Here is a 16,966-nt window from a genome sequence, read left to right as displayed (position 1 = left end):
ATTACAATGTATTCTACGCATAATGCGGACTGAACCAATCTACTGCCAGCTATCATATCAAATTATTTGATTGCTGTTTACCTAAAGCCTTCCGATAAGATTTGTTTACCTCGCAACTGCAGTCAACCGCAAGATGAAATCGGAGCACGGCGCTTCCTGTGATCAATTTCTTATCGATGCGCTTCCGTTTCTCAAGAACCTTCGACAATGGCCTTCGACACACTTTCGTGCGAAAGTGACACCACCTGATGAAGTCATCCACTTGATTGTTCTGTTTGTTCACGAATTGTTTCGATTTATATATAAATAACAACCGATTGGACACTGCAGTCAACAGTTACACCAAACCTCTCTAATCGATCGAATCGAACTAATCAATCGAAGCAAAATGGCAAAATTCATCACTCTCGGAGTTGTTATTCTAGCGTTGGTCGCTTTCGTCCTGGCTGAAGAAGTCCAACAACCAGCCGGTGGCATTGAATCTAGGATTGAAGTTGTGCAAGATATTGCCGCCTTCAAGGCGGCCAATCCAGATGTTGACCTGATACCGATGGAGGTGGCCCGAAGCCCACGGCAGCAATTTGTCTACACTCTTGGAGGCAGAGTTAATGGTCAGTATGAACCGCTAGTCGTAATTGTCGTTTCTTAAGTTTCCGATTCATTCCCCAATAGGTGACCGTCTGGTGGGATCTCTTCAGGACGGTCAATCATGGAGTATCCTGCAGGATATCGCTCTGACACTGAGATATCCACAGTCCGGTGTTGGAGCAGTGGTCAGCTACGTACAGGTTGTCGTAAATCAAAGCTCCAACCTGGGCCAGGGCTATGTCGTAGCGGGAGGAATCGGCCAGCGCTACATTCAAATGGTTATCGAAGCGTACCGAACGAGCTACTTTAACTACAATGCTCAGATCTATGGCTTGTAGTACACTCTTTTTAAATAAACATAAAATTACATATCTATGTCTGTCATTCACTCACCTCTCCAAAGAATCCGGGATTATACATCGCTCCACCCACGATGAACAGCAGCGCATGTCCTCCCAGAATAAACACCATCGAGAGAGCCTTAATTCCGTTGATGCAACCAAGCCCGTGATCATCCTTGCTATCCTGGCCAAGTTTGCGCAAATTCTCCACAATCGAAAACGACTTCAACACCTGGCCGCAAACACTCTCCTTATCCGAGCCCCGGCACACATAGCGGCACTTCCAATGACACACCGTACTAACAGTGACCATCGCCACGAAGAGAAGAATCACCGTTACGAAAACCATATCAGTAGTCGATACCACCGTGGCTTGCTCTCGATGACAACCGTGGGGGGGCATTGTGACCTCTCGATAGCCGGTGGTTTGACGCATCAACTCGACAACGTCCGCTTCCCGACAGCTGGCAGGTAGGCACATGCCCCAGTGAACCACGGTATAGTTGTCGGGTATCGGTTTGCGTGACACTACGGTTCGCAGCCGGTATCCTTGGGCGTGTACATCCACCAGACAGTACTGAGGGCGGATATTTTCCCCGTTGATGGCCATGCACTGGTCGAAATGACCGAATTGGTACACATCGCCATACTCGATGCCGGCTGCGGATTTGGCGGTTGAGTCCAGCACTAGAAAAAAAACACAATTTTTAAATGATCAACTTTAATTATAATGTTAGTGAGAATGTAAACGGTGCAAGCTAAAACATTCAGGCCGCAGATTGCGAAAGCTTGCTCCGATCACAACGGCTGCTATGATTAACGATTAAAAATATTGTCCGAGAGAGACCGTCGCGTCATTAACCTGAGCTAACGAATCATGTCGATCTAGACGGTCAGGTTTTTTCTCTTAGAGGTTAATTTGCCAGAATGAAATGATGGGATTGAATTTGTCGCGGGCACGTGTGGGCTTGCTCATTATGGAATTTGCTTGATCATCCGTAACTTGAGCTAACCTTGAGCTAACCGTAATTAATAATTAATTTATTTTTTAAATTCTAGTAAAAACGCAGTGTTGTGATCTGTTTTTAATAGAAAATTTATTATTTTTTCTCTTCTTATATTTGATAATGGAGTTCCGTGAGGCAGTTGATCGTATTGATATTATTCCTCCCCTTTCTGAGGTGTACAGTAACCACATTTATTTCAAACCGTTTTAAATCAAAGAATTAAGCGATAATATGTTAATTTTTATAAAAAAAAAATTATTCCTGGGAGTAGTAAATCATTCACAGTGTGCAACTCTTGGTGATCCCTCTTTTAAATGATCAACAACGTAGCTGGCCACGCCCATGCAGACCAATAGACCATCGCACGGTGACGTCACGCACCTGAGTTTGACAGCTACTGGTAACTTTGTTTACCTTCGGGTGATGCAGTTTCGTTCTCAACTATGGCAGATCATTTTAATTGTGATCTTAATGTCCTTTAAATTTTGTGCGGCAGGTGCCAGTGCACTAAGAACAATTATAAATTGAGCAGGATTTCCACTATGCACACGATTGCTCCATCAGAAAAAAACACAAAGTCCAAAAGGTAAACAAAGTTACCACTAACTGTCAAAAAAGTGAGGTTAAAGAGATTCGGTGAGATAGTCTATTGAGAAAGGGATTTTAAAGGTATGTTTACACTATCCGATTTTTTCATCAATATATCGAATGCAATGTTGGTTTACGTTTACACCTATTCGATACTGTGATTCGACATGCCGTTCGAGATCAATAAGGTATATACGAAGGAGCGGCAGATGAGCGTGGTTGCAAGTGTTAGATAGAAACATTTTTCGCGTGCTGAGATCGTGACGTCACAACAACCAATTATACACAGTTTGGCGCAGAAACATGTATGGATTTTGTTTGAAATATGAATCGTAAATCGTATGGAGTGCATTATATTTTTCTACTTTAATAATATCAGAAACAATGTGTGTCTCCCAGACATTGTCATAGATTACGAAATCCTTCAAAATTGACTGACGAAAACGATAACGTATTCTCTTCTCTAAATTACTTCAATAGCTATGCCTGAGTATTTCGTATTTTCAACCTCTTGCGATCAACGATGGATCGTAGGTCTTTGAGTTTTTTAGTTTCTTTTTGACAATTGATCTGTGGATGAATATCGTCGTAAGTAGAGCGCTCAGTCATTGGTTGACTCGCTTCATCAAACAAGCCACCGCCGGCCCCTGTCGAAAAACGTTCTCGCCTGTGCTTTGACCTGCTCGACCGAAGGAGCGCATTCTTCAGCTGGTGCATCTGCCTTGTGTGGTAGCTCTGCTACCAGCGCGGATCTGGCTCGCACCGTCCGTGATGATAGATTCACCGGTGGAAGTGTAAAAATTGTTGGAACGGCTGAACGTAAACAATTACTTTTGGACAGATTGATACATTACCTTCCGATGCTAAAATGCGCCGGCAATCGGGCTGAAACCTATGTTCAAAATCCTCCGCGCGGAAATGTTGTGAGCAAACATAAAAGTTTGCGGGAAGATCTGGTACCCGACAGAACAAACGCCAGCGTTTCTCATCATTGAGATTTTTGGGAGAAGCATTTATGCTCATGCCTAACTTTTTGGCTCCGAAACCGAAACATCACCAAGTTTAACTGAACACGATGGCAATCGCGTTTTTTGGTAACCGTAGTAGGTTAAAAAATCGTACAACAACAAGAAGATACGTTCGATTTTGAGGACTATGGTGCAGTTATGATAGCCAAAATCCTATGCTTCACTTTTTCGATTTTTATAGCTTTTGGGCAGATGTTTTATATAATACGTTCCAATAATGACTGGTTCGGCATTTTGTTAATAAACTTGAGACTATATTCACATCGAAATGTCGTATCCCCGAGCGTCTGCGTCGGTAGAAGGAAAAATAGCGGTCGTGCGTAATGCTTCGGTGTAAACCGCGTTTCCGGTTCGGGAGAGTTTTGCTCATATGAACGTTTTCGAAATTAAGTGATTTCGTGGAGTTTACCCAGATGCTTGTTCATGTCTCACCGAAGATTTCGTTCGGTCGATAAATATCGTGACTAACGAAAACGCGATGTATACCTTCCAAAGAATCGCGGCCAACGTGTACTCGAGATTAACAAATAGCTGGTTGCTACAAGTGGTAAAGGCTACTTCACGCGCGTCGTACGCAGAGGATCGCGGTGTTTGGCAAGAAAGATACTCATGGTTCGTTTCCGTAATAAGCGCGCATCATTTTTATATTCCGTTTTTCAGGTGTGTTTTTCGCGGGATCGTTTTTTTTAGAGCAGACGAAGTGAATACGAGAGACGTCGTTAGTCGATCTGTTATATAGAAAATATCCGGTTGACCGTACCTAGAGAGACTCCGTGTTTATACATTTCAAGTGGCCTATTTTTAGATAGATCAACAACGCGCAATAGCTTTGGTATAAAGAGGATCACCTTACGAGGAGATATCCGATCATTTGAAGTTGTCTCGATTCGGTCAAAGATCCAGTATCCTTGCGTACGATTTATTGTTGCGGTGTTACATTTTCAAACTGAATAAGTTCGAATCGCATTATGAATATCGTGGCGGATGTAATGAACTCAATGGCGCGACACTTGTTGTAAAGAACCCGACGCTCGAAATCAGCGCATCGTTCACCAAAACGAACCCTGCTGTATACCTTGCCCTTTCTCCAACATCCCAGTGATTTCTCGTGGAAGTGCAGAGGTGTTCTTGGCTTCCATAAAGCGAGTATCACGTCAACATTTTCCTATACAAACTCCTTCTTTGACCTGCATTCGGATGCGGCCGGCGCTGGTATTGCCTGATAAATATATTAAGGTCACCAGCTTTTACACATTGAGGATGCATGTTGGTCCCAAGCATCATCTATTGGTTCTCTGTGTAATAACTGCTGATCTGGCAATAACGGAGTAGCAACCGCGGGCGGTCAATCATGCTCATGCTCATGCTCTCAACCGTAGTAGGTTAAAAAATCGTAAAAAGAACAATTTGTCGAATATCCGCACTGAGTGCCGAACGTAAACGATTGTTGTGACGTCACAACTTTTTACCCGCCACCTCTGATCGCATATTGAGATCGTATCTGCCACTCCTTTGTAATATACCTTATTGGTTCGAGATGTCGAATGAAATAGGAACGTTTCTATTTTTCGTTCGACTCCAAGAACATAGCGACCTTTGATTTTTTTTTTAGTTTCTTGTTTTGGCTTTCCATAACAAACATCATTTTCGTTTTTTATGTGCTGGCAAATATTGAAATGGATAAAAGAATTCGTCTTGTTCAAGCAGAGTAAACACCGCCATACAAACAGGTTCGACAAAGTACACACTTAGTCCAAAAAAAGTCGTTCGGTAATTTTTTTTACAATAATCCATCGGTAAAGTGTAATAATACCGGTATTCCTGCAAAAAAGCATCAAATTAACGACTGTTCTGTAAGATCTGTAAGTTTTACCAAAATTCTGTTAACTGTTACCGAAATATTTGCTTAATTTTACATTCACCGAAATTTGTATAACTTTTTACCGAACAACCTGTAAAAATGCCAAATTGCGAATGTGGTGGCCATTTTTCTCATACGTGCAACCGTGCAAGACGCGAATATTTTCTACTGGTGCTGCTGATTTGTTTTAATTGTTGTTGTGTGTGAAAATAGGATACTTATAATTTGGAAAGTGTTAATGAATGTACGAGTCGCTAACATTTTTCGTAAGTGATCTGGTTGATTTAGTTTGATTTTAGACGGTACCGGCAGGCTCATTTATAACCGACTTTTCTGCCACCGGTATTTTTTACAGGTGCGTTCGGTATTTTTGTTCATTTTAAAGTTTGTTTCGGTAAATTTTACTGGCTGCTCGGTTTGAAACATTACCAAAAAGCTGCGAAAATTACCGACCACTCGGTTGGTGGTTTCACAAACTGTTCGGTAACTTTCGGAAACACCGAAGATTTCACCGAACGTTCAGCTGTTGAGATTCCGGTAAATTTTACCGAATTCGGTGTTTTATTTTAAGTGTGTATGTCGAACGATAAAAAAAATCAACCTTCGGTTTCTGCAGTGGTCAAAGTCAGACCGACATGTCAAATAGTCTAAACGTACCTTCAGGAATGTTAGTTTCATACTTGCTGCTACTAGAGACTGAAGAATCCCCTGCAACATCCACAAGTATCAAAGAAAAGGGTTAGTGTTAGTGAGAAGGTACTGATTTGAATCCATCGCGGTCGGTGATGCGCTTTTTGAAAACAAATGCCTGCACATTATGGATACTTCGCGGTCTCTGAGCAGCCGGCCACCGGGAAACATTAAATTTGAAACCGTGTCACAATCACAGCATCGGTATGCAAGAAACCTAACAATCGCTAATCATCCATCTCTCACAATACCACGGTAAACGCGAACATTTTACAACTGCACCAGACCATACTTAACGGGTGACAACTAAAATTTCGCCTTTTTTCTACTGCTGTCAAAAAAAGTAAATGTACTTGTGTACTGATTTATTTCTCACGAAAAAATATTAATTACACTGGTCAAGAAAAACGGAAGAAAGTTGCCCTAAAAAGATCATAGCTTTTAAACTTTTTCTATAAATTTTGGTGCCTTTAGTAAATGTAGAAGCGCGTCAAAAGGCTGCATAGTAATTGCTCGCCGGGTTCGTCGCTCTTACGTTGCTACGGGAAAGCTCTTTCGAGTCTTTGGAAAAGTTATCTTCGCAAGGAACACCAACATTAACAGGAATGATTCAAAAGCTATAATCTTTTTTTTTTCAAGTCGTGCAAACCGTAATGACCGAAAAAAATTGAACATTTGAGCATGACCCGTAATCAGCTTTCCAACAAAACCTTCGCATGATGCGGGAACAAGAGCGGTGTACGGCCTTCATGACGATTTTTCGCATGCATCTCTCGATTTTATTATTCAACTATTTGCAGTACGTTATTTTCCAATTATTTTTGTACACCAAAGGACCGCAAGCCTCTGCAAAAAATAGCGTTTCGGAGAAACGGCCATTACTCCAGTAATAATTGGTATATCTCAAAATCAAACGTATTTTTTTGTTGTTGATAAACTGTACTTTCAGAAAAATACCCCTTTGATGCAATGAAAATGGTGCTATGCACTTATAAATAGATTCAAACTTCCCTCATTTTTCTCGACCAAAAGGTAAATAACCCCTTAACCCTAAATTTTGCAAGGGACTTTTTTCGTGAAGGCAAAACTTTCAGAAACTGCCGCATTTTGAAATTCAATGATCAAACTTTTACCAATGTTTTATTGGCATTGGAATGCCAGAAAATTGAAACAATTTGAATGATGGCAGTCCCAAAAAGCTTGTTATAGTCAAAAAACACTTAATTCTGTCGATTTCAGTAGTTTTCAAAAACAACACTATACGAAAATGATTTATGACCGCCCTTGCCGTACAATTCGAACCACTGTGCGCTGCCTCGTATTTTCCGTCATACTAGTTGTTTTTGCCTATCGGTGTAAAAGTTCTGAACAGATTTAAGGTGATAACTAGGGTCTATTTGCGGCCTAATAATATCATCCCGAGTCCGCAATTACCGTTTGGCTGTTTCCAGATCGGAAGTTGCCGTTCTGGATTTATAAACGACTGGAGTCGAATGCCGGCCTCTGGATGTCCTCCTTGTCCCTGAATCGACCCAAAAACTCAAGATTATTCGAAGCGTTGTACATGTTGTACATACATGTGCGAGTCCGGTTTCTCGATAAACCTAGCAACAAAGACTAAGTATCGACCCAGATTTAATGCAGAACCAGATGTTCGGCTACGTTAGTCACAAATAAAACCAAATATTACATAGCTTGCGAATTCTAAGAAAGCTTACTTACTCAATTGAATAATCCAATTTAATTGATTTAATTGATGCCGAGCAAAAAAATCTGGAAACCCCTGCTCTAGTAGATCACGGGTTGGCAGACCACAGCGTTTTTAATAAAACAAAAGCCGCCAGCTATTTAAAAACCAAACCATATGTTTTCAAATGGAATCTTAAATTACAAATATAATCATATTGCGACTAATCGAATTTCCTGATAAATGAGCCTTAGAAAATCTCGTCCTGGTTTTTATTTTAATACGAACATTTTTAGTTAAGACAAAAAAAAACTCATGCATAAATGAACAATATTGAAATTAATATTTCTGCGAAACATCTGTTTTATGGTATTGTTGCATTTCCAATTCATTGATATAGATACATTTAAAACAGATCATCCTAACCGTCCTCCCAACCAAGGTAACAGATAAACCACAAAAAATCTAACCACTTGAGATAAATCAATGCATGCAGTGACCACGAGCCTCCCAAAACGACACCGGCATTATCATCGATCTGCTCGCAGCGCAGATGAAATGTGAACCGTGCCATTAGGATCGAAATTCAAACTCACGTTCAGGGTCGCACACGACAATCTGGTTCGAAAATTAGCAGCAATCACGATAGCACGAGTTCAGAAGGGAGCCTTGGCGTGTTTGTTGACGGGGTTGTCAATAACGAAGTAAACTTTTGGCTAAAAGCTTCCAGCAAGTTGCGACCAATGTTTTGACCATAATATTAATGGAATACTTGATTAAAATGAAATACGAGTTACTAACATATGAGGGAAAAAATCCGAACTACCTTTCAATTCCAAATTGAAATCATGCGCAGCTTATTTTTCTATACGTGTTTGTTCATTCAAGTAATGTAACTCAGTAGCAAACCTCATGGGAAAAATTCAGCTCCACATCGCGCTGATTTCCTGATTCTATGGGGTACTTGCTTTATAGCTTCCTGAATTCCGGATGTTTCAATTGTTTTGAGCTCCTTCTTGATTTTTCTATCAAACAATCGACGCTTATGGTAGACCATTCGCTTTAAATTTGCTCAGAAAGTTTCAATAGACTGCAGCTGTGGCACATTTTGAGGATTTTATCCTTCCGGAATAAACCCAATATTGCCTTACCGCAAATCCGCTTAAGTTGCATTAGCATAATGTGACAATGAAAGGTCTGGCCAAAACACCACTTTGTCATTTTCATGGTACTTATATTCTAAGTTTGAAACCCATTTCATACAGATACTTTTCACCGTTTTTGGATTAATCTGATATTAATTGTCCAGTTCACGACATGATTTCGCCGACGGACCAGGCGTTTCCGCCCTCAATTTAGGTCGAACTTGGCTCTCTTGCAAAGTGCATTTTTGTCCGGAACCAGCTTTTCTTTTGGAGGTATTTCCATTCTCGAAGAGTTTGACGATAATGTATATAACATTTTTCTATATCCAAGATCTTTAAAATAGTGGAACACTCCACTATAAGATTTTTCTTTATTTTTCTCACAAAAAATTGGAAATCAAATTACGACGGTCTTCTTCCGACAATGCCTTTTATCTCAACTAAGGCGTCACTTGACAGAATCGACCGGTCATGTTACCTGTTATATAAAAGTGGATCTTCATTTTGTGGAAAAGGATTTTTCGATTCGTGCAGCACTTCGAAATCGTAGACCAATTTAAAAGTTGCTCGGATTTTTTTCCTCACACGTTACACGGAAATTAAAATCAAATTTCTATTACGTGAATGTAAAACAAACTGGTTTCCCTACGTCAATCTCGAATGCTACTTTGTACTATTGATATCATAAAGTAGCAAGTAAATTACTCAGTTGTTTATTTCCACTTCAAACATTCAATTGAACCTGTGTCAAAATAAGATCTCATCTTTTAATATGATATTGAAAAAACGCTGCACAATGAAAAACAAATTTTAATTTGATTTGAGAATAGAATATGATTATATTAGAAAAGACCCACACGAAAATCGAAACTCATAATCGCTCAAAACGTTTCCCCAAAAAACCAAAAAAGACCGAAGTTTGGGAAAGTGTGAGTAGTCTGAGTGGAAAGCCAATCCCGTTTTGTTTTCGACCAGAAGCCGGTTGTGTTTTGCAAACGTGCCTGATCTTATCTTTCCGAATGAATTTGTGTATCCTTCTGTTGTATTTTTTTTAGAATTCCGAAGCATCTTCTACACTTACTTGCAATGGCCCAAGCCTTCCCCCGTCGGATGGCATCCAAGGTATGATTCAGATCCCGGCGGCATCCCGTTCCATTTAAACTATCGATCGCGTTTCGCAGCGCTCCCAGCAGTGCACGATCTGCTTTACTAAAAGCGCCGCCGACGCCGTTCGTTCTTCGAGTTTCATCGAAATCACTTTCACTGTCACCGTTACCGGTGCTGATCAGCAGCCGTTTGGTCCGCTCGGGAAAGCTCGGTATCAGCGCGTTCCCGTCGGTTTGCAGCTGCGATCGCAGCGCACCCTGCGCCGATTCCGACAGATAATCCTCACTGGCACCGCCGATCGACGTCAAAGCTAGCGTAATTACTAGAAATCCACTTGCTGCCACTTTCAATTGCATGGCTCAGCTGGAATCCCACTATTTAGTAGAGCTGCATAAAAATATCCACTTAATTTGCTAAACACAAATATTTGCACAATCACACACAGCGGAGCGGCGGTTGACATTCGAGGTAAGTTCGAGCGTTGCAACAACAAACAGCCTACTATGAACTTGTAACAACAAGCGCGCACGGCGGACTCTCATGCGACCGATCTGATCCGCGTTCTGACAGGAACTGACTGACGACGCGAGACGACTGCACGAAACCCGGCCAGATCGAGTGAGCGAACGACGATCGTGCGAACGACGTAGCCCACGGCAGAACGGTTAAAGTGCGTGATCGGCATGCGCGATACCCAAAAGCTCAGGTCGCGCCGCGACGCCCCCGTTGCCACCCCCAGATGATCAGCCCAAATTTGAGTGCTGCGTACGCGATCCGTTTTTCGGCTGACGAGTAGAGAGGTGTAAGACACGTGTCTTCTGTCTTTTGTTTACGCGTGAAATCAGTTGTTGTTTAAAGATAACTGCGGTACGCACATTGCGTGAGACTTTACTTTGTCGCCTTTGGCGACTTATTTACATTTGATCAAAAGTCGTATAAAAATATTAAATATTGAAATTTATATTGTCTCTGTAGCTCTGTGATAGTCGCCGTCGATGTCTAACTCCCGTCTGAAAACTGGAACCTATTTCAGAACAAAAGATACAATAAATAACTTCTCTTGGACATTCTTAGTGACATTCGCCAAAATTTCTTACCCACGCCTCTGATCAAGAATAAATGGCGCGCAACGATGGCACGAAATTAATTTGCATATTCGGCTAGCGAATTTTTGTTTCATTGTTGGGTTACTTCGGACATTCGTTTGAAGCACACCCACGACGTAGACAGTGTAGCTAAGAAAGAGTAAACAATGACGCATGCAGGCAGGATAAAAGTCATATGATCGAAAATAGTCGAAACCAAACATGGAGAGAGTTGAATTGAAACTCCTTCAAACTGCTTCCACCGAAAAGAACACCAGTAGAGCCCGGATTCGAACGATGCAAACAGAGTTAAGTGTTTTCTTTTTTTTTTTTTTTTTTTCAATGTTTAGGCCACCAATTGCCGAAGAATAATTTCCATCGGGACACAAGACTTTTGGTCTATACCAATATGTAAAATTTAAGTTCGTTGATAAAAAAAAATCTTTTTCTTTCACAAGACTTTCATGAAATAGGATTCAGGCACTAACATTCTTATAATAAAAGAAGCTCTTTTCTGTTTGTTTTTTTTTTTAAATATTTTTTTTCGCAAGGGTCATCTAATTTTACACGTAACATCATCACGCAAGATATCTAATATCACAGTCTCTTACAGCCTATTGCTTGATACTGATTGTTAGGAAACAATTTTGTTATGCAAAATTTGCGACGCTATCTGGAAGCCTATATCGAACGAATAAATCAATTAAGGTTAATCATTTTCCTTTGTTTCGCTGGTTATTGTCCGTTATTGCCTTTCTAAGTACACAGCATAGACAAAAGAATCTGCACGGAACGAACGGTGCAACGTCATTGAATTCCTATCGCGGGTAAAACCTTTCTAAAGGGATTGATAACCCATCAAACGCCTTACAGCGATGAAACTGTTCCAAGCTCTATTGATCCTGTTTCTGGTTCTGGCCGGTACCGAGCTGCGGTTTACTCTAAAACCGACACCTTCTGCCGTAGTTTACCCGCAAGCGATTGCCACAATTCTTCACCGTCCCTTAGGTCATTCCTTCGAGGCTTATATCCTGTTTTCGATATCTACAGTGTTAACGCACTGGTTTGCGAAGATCATAGGACTCAAGTTTACACCTACTTTGCCTACAAGCCGGGACAGTACATGCAGGTTCAACTTCTAGTCTGGAAAGGAGGTAAGGACCTGAATTTGTACCCGTATCGATTCGACGACCTTTCACGGGTGTTCGCTGATTGGAGGAACCTTCAAGAGAAAGCCATACACAGTTATACCTAAAACAGCCAGCAATTCCAGACTCGTTGTCAAAGATTTCGAGGGCGATTTGTTGAGTCTGCTTGCGGAAAGGCTCAACTTTACGGTTAGGTATGAAATTGCTCCTAATGGTTTACAGTGGGTTTAGATTTGTGGGAAAACCGGAATCTCTCTAGCAGCAGTGATATTGGGCTTACAGTTTTCTTCTCGAAAGACGAGGAACTTTGTTTATGGGGACGCAGAATGCGCTCCAGTCCTCAACATGCTGCAGGTGTTTTTCGGCGGAGCAATATCAAACTGTTCGAGATGGAATTTCCCGCGAACTGTATTGTATCTGTGGATATTGCTGTGCTTTGTTATCCGAATGCTCTACCAGAGTTCACTCAACCTGTACCTGCAACGTACGATGAACCACGAGCCGTTAAGAACGATGACCTTGCCAAGGTTCCCTACTACATGATGGACTTTGCCACAATGCCCTACGTCTTGGAGCGGAAATAAAGTCTAGCGCATCAATCGCACTGCAAACTAATCCAACTTAACTCATCTATAGAGTGATTAACATCCAACCGGAGAAGGATAGCCTAGGTAACGTGATCGATAACCTAGGCCGTTAACTGATCGAAGGTGTTGCTCTGAGCACCCAAGACCACGTAGCCTACAACAAAAGGAGAAGACCAAAGAACGAATTCGTTCACCTACCCGGTCGGGCTCTGCCATCCAGAAAGTTCCAGCCTGAAGGAGGTCTTTGATAGGGAAATTCGACTAATTAGCACCACCGGTCTCGGAGAATATTGGGTGCGGCGCCGCGAAGACTACAACTTCTTTGATAAAAAGTGACATTCTTCCACGAGGCTCCAGCAGCTCAGTAATCACCATCTAGCCGGTGGATGTTTGTCATCGTGTTAATTTCCGTTCGCTGGGAAGCGCTGACACGTGTGCTGCAGATTGCCACTAATTAGACGGCTAATCGATGCAGTCCATTGTACTGAATTGACGGAATAAGGTAGTAATTGTATATAAATTGACTCCACACTTCCGCTAGACACAATTGCTAATAGTGACATGGCTCCGTGGGTGCTGGCTTTGCTTTGGCTTCTGCTGTTCCAGTGCAGTTTTGCAGTCGAAAAGTTGTCAGACCCTTTTGTTGATCTGATAGCAAGTGTCATCGATCAGTACTACAGCCAACGTCAGGTTCCCCTACTAATACAAAGTAACAACGAAAGCGTAGTGAATGAAGTGATCGGTCAGCTGAAATACTCCAGATTGATTCAGATTGATTCCAACCTCACTGGGTACCAGTCATGGAGATACGTGCTGGCCTTCGTTGAAAACTACTCCGAATTCCTGCGGAATGCAGAGCGTTACTCAACTCCGCAGTTCAACCACTTCGGCTACTACACAATCGCCTATCAGCAGATTAACAAATCAGAAATTGAATCCACATTCCTAACCTTCTGGCAGCTAAGAATCACCAAAGCAGTGCTAATTGTTTCCAACGGAAACCGGTCTCCGCTACTCTACAGCTACACACCGTACGCACGGAACAAATGCGGAACCCCTTCGATCCGCAATTTTCAACCGTCCAACCGATCGCAACTGTTCCAGCACCATCTCACCAACTTCCACGACTGTCCCCTTCGTTTCGGAACCTTCGAGTCACTTCCCTTCATCCACTTCGTCGAACCAACTCCCAATCACTCTACCGTAGCGGGTTTCGAGGGTGATCTCGTCAGTACAATCGCCAGCAAGCTGCACTTTAGCCTCCAAAGCGTCATACCACCGGACGGTGCCCAATGGGGTGTTGCTCGACCCAATGGAAGCACCGGTTTGATGAGGATCATACAGGACGAAAGTGTTCACTTTGGGGCCGGCTGTCTGGGGTTGATTGCCGATCGCAACGAAATTCTGCAGCCTGGTCTTGCGCACTACGCGTCCCATGTGGTGTTTGCCGTACCGGACGGTCACCCGTACACGGCATTCGAGAAACTGTTTCGACCGTACGACAGGAGCTCGTGGTTGGCCATAGGAGTCACCGTAACCACAGCTGGTACTACGATTTTCCTATTGAGGTTGGCTTCGCGAAACACTCGGCAGTTCATCTATGGAGCGGACAATCGAACACCTTTTTACAACACAATCAGCATATTTTTAATCGGCAGTATCAGCCGGATGCCAACGCGTAACTTCGCTCGGACGCTACTGCTTTTGTGGATGATACATTGCCTTGTAATACGAACTGTTTACCAAGGTTCCCTGTACAACTATCTGCGCAGCGACTCAAACCATGATCCCGTTGATACCGTCAAGGAGATCGAACGTTCGGATTTACACTACCACATGCTTCAGATCTCCGAGCGATTCTTCCAGAATAACACGCGCATTTTAAACCGCGTCCGGCGTATCCCACAGGGAAACGACAGTCTCAATGCAGCGTTGGATCAAATATCTACCAAACAGCTGCGTGACGGTGTCGCGATGGTCACTACGGAGCACGTCGCCTTCCACAACAAACACCGGCTGGATAAGGGATTCGTGCGAAGTACCCGGGATTACGTAGTTTCCCTGCCGATAGTGATCTACTACCCGAAGCGGTCGGTTCTAGTGCCGGAGTTCAACCGAATTATCGGACAGGTTCAAACCGCAGGTTTGATGTACTACTGGGTTCGACAATACGGCAACTATGACTTTTTCCCTAAGGAAATCCGGGACCCTCGGCCGCTCCCGATGAACATCCGACAGTTGAGCGGATGCTACCAAGTGTGTTCCGTTCTTTGGGCGGTGAGCTTCGGGATGTTTTTGCTGGAAATTTGCTCCCTGAAATGGCGACGCTTGCGAAGCGTGTTGGATTTTCTTTCCGAGTAGTGTTATTATCTGCACAATATATTATAACAAAATTGCATTTGAATTAATATTATATTCATTTGGATGAGGAACAAGCTTCCCAACAACTTCGAACTGTTTTTCCTAGAACTTTCTTGATATTGGAGAGATAACAAAAATATATTTGAAATTTTGTACATTCACTGAAGGGCCGTGAAACTTACTCGATTTGTTGATTATTAGTAAAACTACGATGGAATTGGTTAAATGAAACGAAAAAACAAAAACGAACCTGATAAAATCAAGACAAAGCTATGAAAAATCCATTTGCTACTAAACAAAAAAGAGAAAAGATAAATAGTAGTGCTTTGGAAAGCCCATTCACAAACGTGTTATTTTACACTCAATCTGGTAGAAAAACTACGAACACATAATTTTCGCTGTTTAAAATCTGTGCAGAGTTTCAGTTGGATTCATAGACTTTTCGATAGACTTTTTCCCATGTTTCGAAAATTGATGCCTTCTTTCACTGATAACAATTTAAATGACATTTGCTTGTTTTCGGAGATCTACACTACAACCCAAAAGCACGTGTTGTTTGCCTATTTTTCGCTAATAAAATAGACAACTGTGTTTATTTTCCTTACCTTCCTTACCTCAATGGAAGAGTTCGTCCCCTGTTGGCCGTCGCATGAACTAAAAATATTGTTTCACCAAATTAGAAAAAAACCTAAGTTAATCCACCTAGCGGTCAGACCCAGCCTTTCTCATTCAAACTTTTATTTGTGAAAATAGATTTACATGAACGCTTCAATCCAATAAATGTATATTTACTCTTCAGGTTTAGGGCTTAAGGTCTCCTCTTGAAGTGAGGGGTCCCATACAAATGAATAAATATAAATTTCGCACAGCTTAAGAACCAATCAAGAAAATACAACCAAATTTGGTATGTGATTGTATTAAAAAAAAAAACAAATGTGTCCATAATGGTTCGACGCCCCTCCATCTTCTGAAAGGGAGGGGTTCCATACAAATGAAGCACAAATTTCTGCACATCTCGCGATCTAATCAACTTAATGGAGCCATATTTGGGTGGTGAATGTTTTTAGTGGAAACAAATATGTTCCATAATCGACCTCAGGCAACATTGGATTGTAAGATAAACTTCTAGTTTATGGAAAACAGCCAAAAATGGCCGATTTCCGCCCAATATAATAATATCCGGATCTAGAATGATACACAGGAGCTAAAATCGACCACAGATACCATTTTGAATTCTAAGTTGTCGACTTCCAGTTTCTGAAAAAACAGCTGAAAATGACCAAATACCTCCGAATATGAATATTTCCGGCATCGTTATGATGCACTGGAGCCACACATCGAACTTAGACCACATTTTGAATTGTAAGATGGCAACTTTCGGTTACTGGGAAACAGCCTGAAATTGACGATTCCCATTAAATATGAGTGCCTCCGGAACCAGAAAAGATGCACAGAAGCTAAAAATCGATCACAGACACAATCTTGAATTTTAAGCTGGCGACTTCCGGTGTCTGGCAAACAGCCGGAAATGATCAAATACCATTCAATATGAATGTTTTCGGAACCAGAATTACGCCCAGATGAAAGAAATTGATTTTAAAGTACAAAATAACGACTTTTGGTTTCCGAAAAACATCCCAAAGTGACCAAATACCACCCAATATGAGTATCTTTGGAGCCAGAATGTTGCAAGAAGCTAAAAATTGACCTCAGACACCATTATGTAGGATGGCAACTTCCGGG

At 41.8% G+C, this 16,966-nt stretch overlaps 3 protein-coding genes across 3 annotated transcripts in view; 2 read left to right on the top strand and 1 right to left on the bottom strand.

Annotated features, from left to right (window-relative positions):
* The window catches only part of LOC129727009 (nose resistant to fluoxetine protein 6-like), a 35,711-nt gene extending 25,095 nt beyond the window's left edge, over window positions 1-10,616 (bottom strand). The window contains exons 1-2 of the mRNA XM_055684357.1: window positions 10,017-10,616; window positions 982-1,616 (exon numbers count right to left, since the gene is read on the bottom strand). Of these exons, the coding sequence (XP_055540332.1) occupies window positions 982-1,616; window positions 10,017-10,398 (1,017 nt within the window). The 5' untranslated portion in view covers window positions 10,399-10,616. The remainder of the gene's footprint in view (window positions 1-981; window positions 1,617-10,016) is intronic.
* On the top strand, window positions 322-963 carry LOC129727011 (uncharacterized). The gene is made up of 2 exons (XM_055684370.1): window positions 322-611; window positions 673-963. Exons 1-2 carry the CDS (start codon window positions 389-391, stop codon window positions 924-926), a joined length of 477 nt encoding a protein of 158 aa, XP_055540345.1. The 5' UTR covers window positions 322-388; the 3' UTR covers window positions 927-963.
* Window positions 10,617-13,423: 2,807 nt separating the features above from the next.
* On the top strand, window positions 13,424-15,223 carry LOC129716597 (uncharacterized). Its single transcript, XM_055666432.1, has one exon. The coding sequence runs from the start codon at window positions 13,424-13,426 to the stop codon at window positions 15,221-15,223; it is 1,800 nt and encodes a 599-aa protein (XP_055522407.1).
* The last annotated feature ends 1,743 nt before the right edge of the window (window positions 15,224-16,966 follow it).

Source organism: Wyeomyia smithii, chromosome 1 (genome assembly GCF_029784165.1).
Source record: "Wyeomyia smithii strain HCP4-BCI-WySm-NY-G18 chromosome 1, ASM2978416v1, whole genome shotgun sequence".
In the NCBI taxonomy this organism is placed as follows: Eukaryota; Metazoa; Arthropoda; class Insecta; order Diptera; family Culicidae; genus Wyeomyia; species Wyeomyia smithii.
Note: the sequence above shows the minus strand (reverse complement) of the source record. Positions and strands in the feature narration are given on the sequence as shown.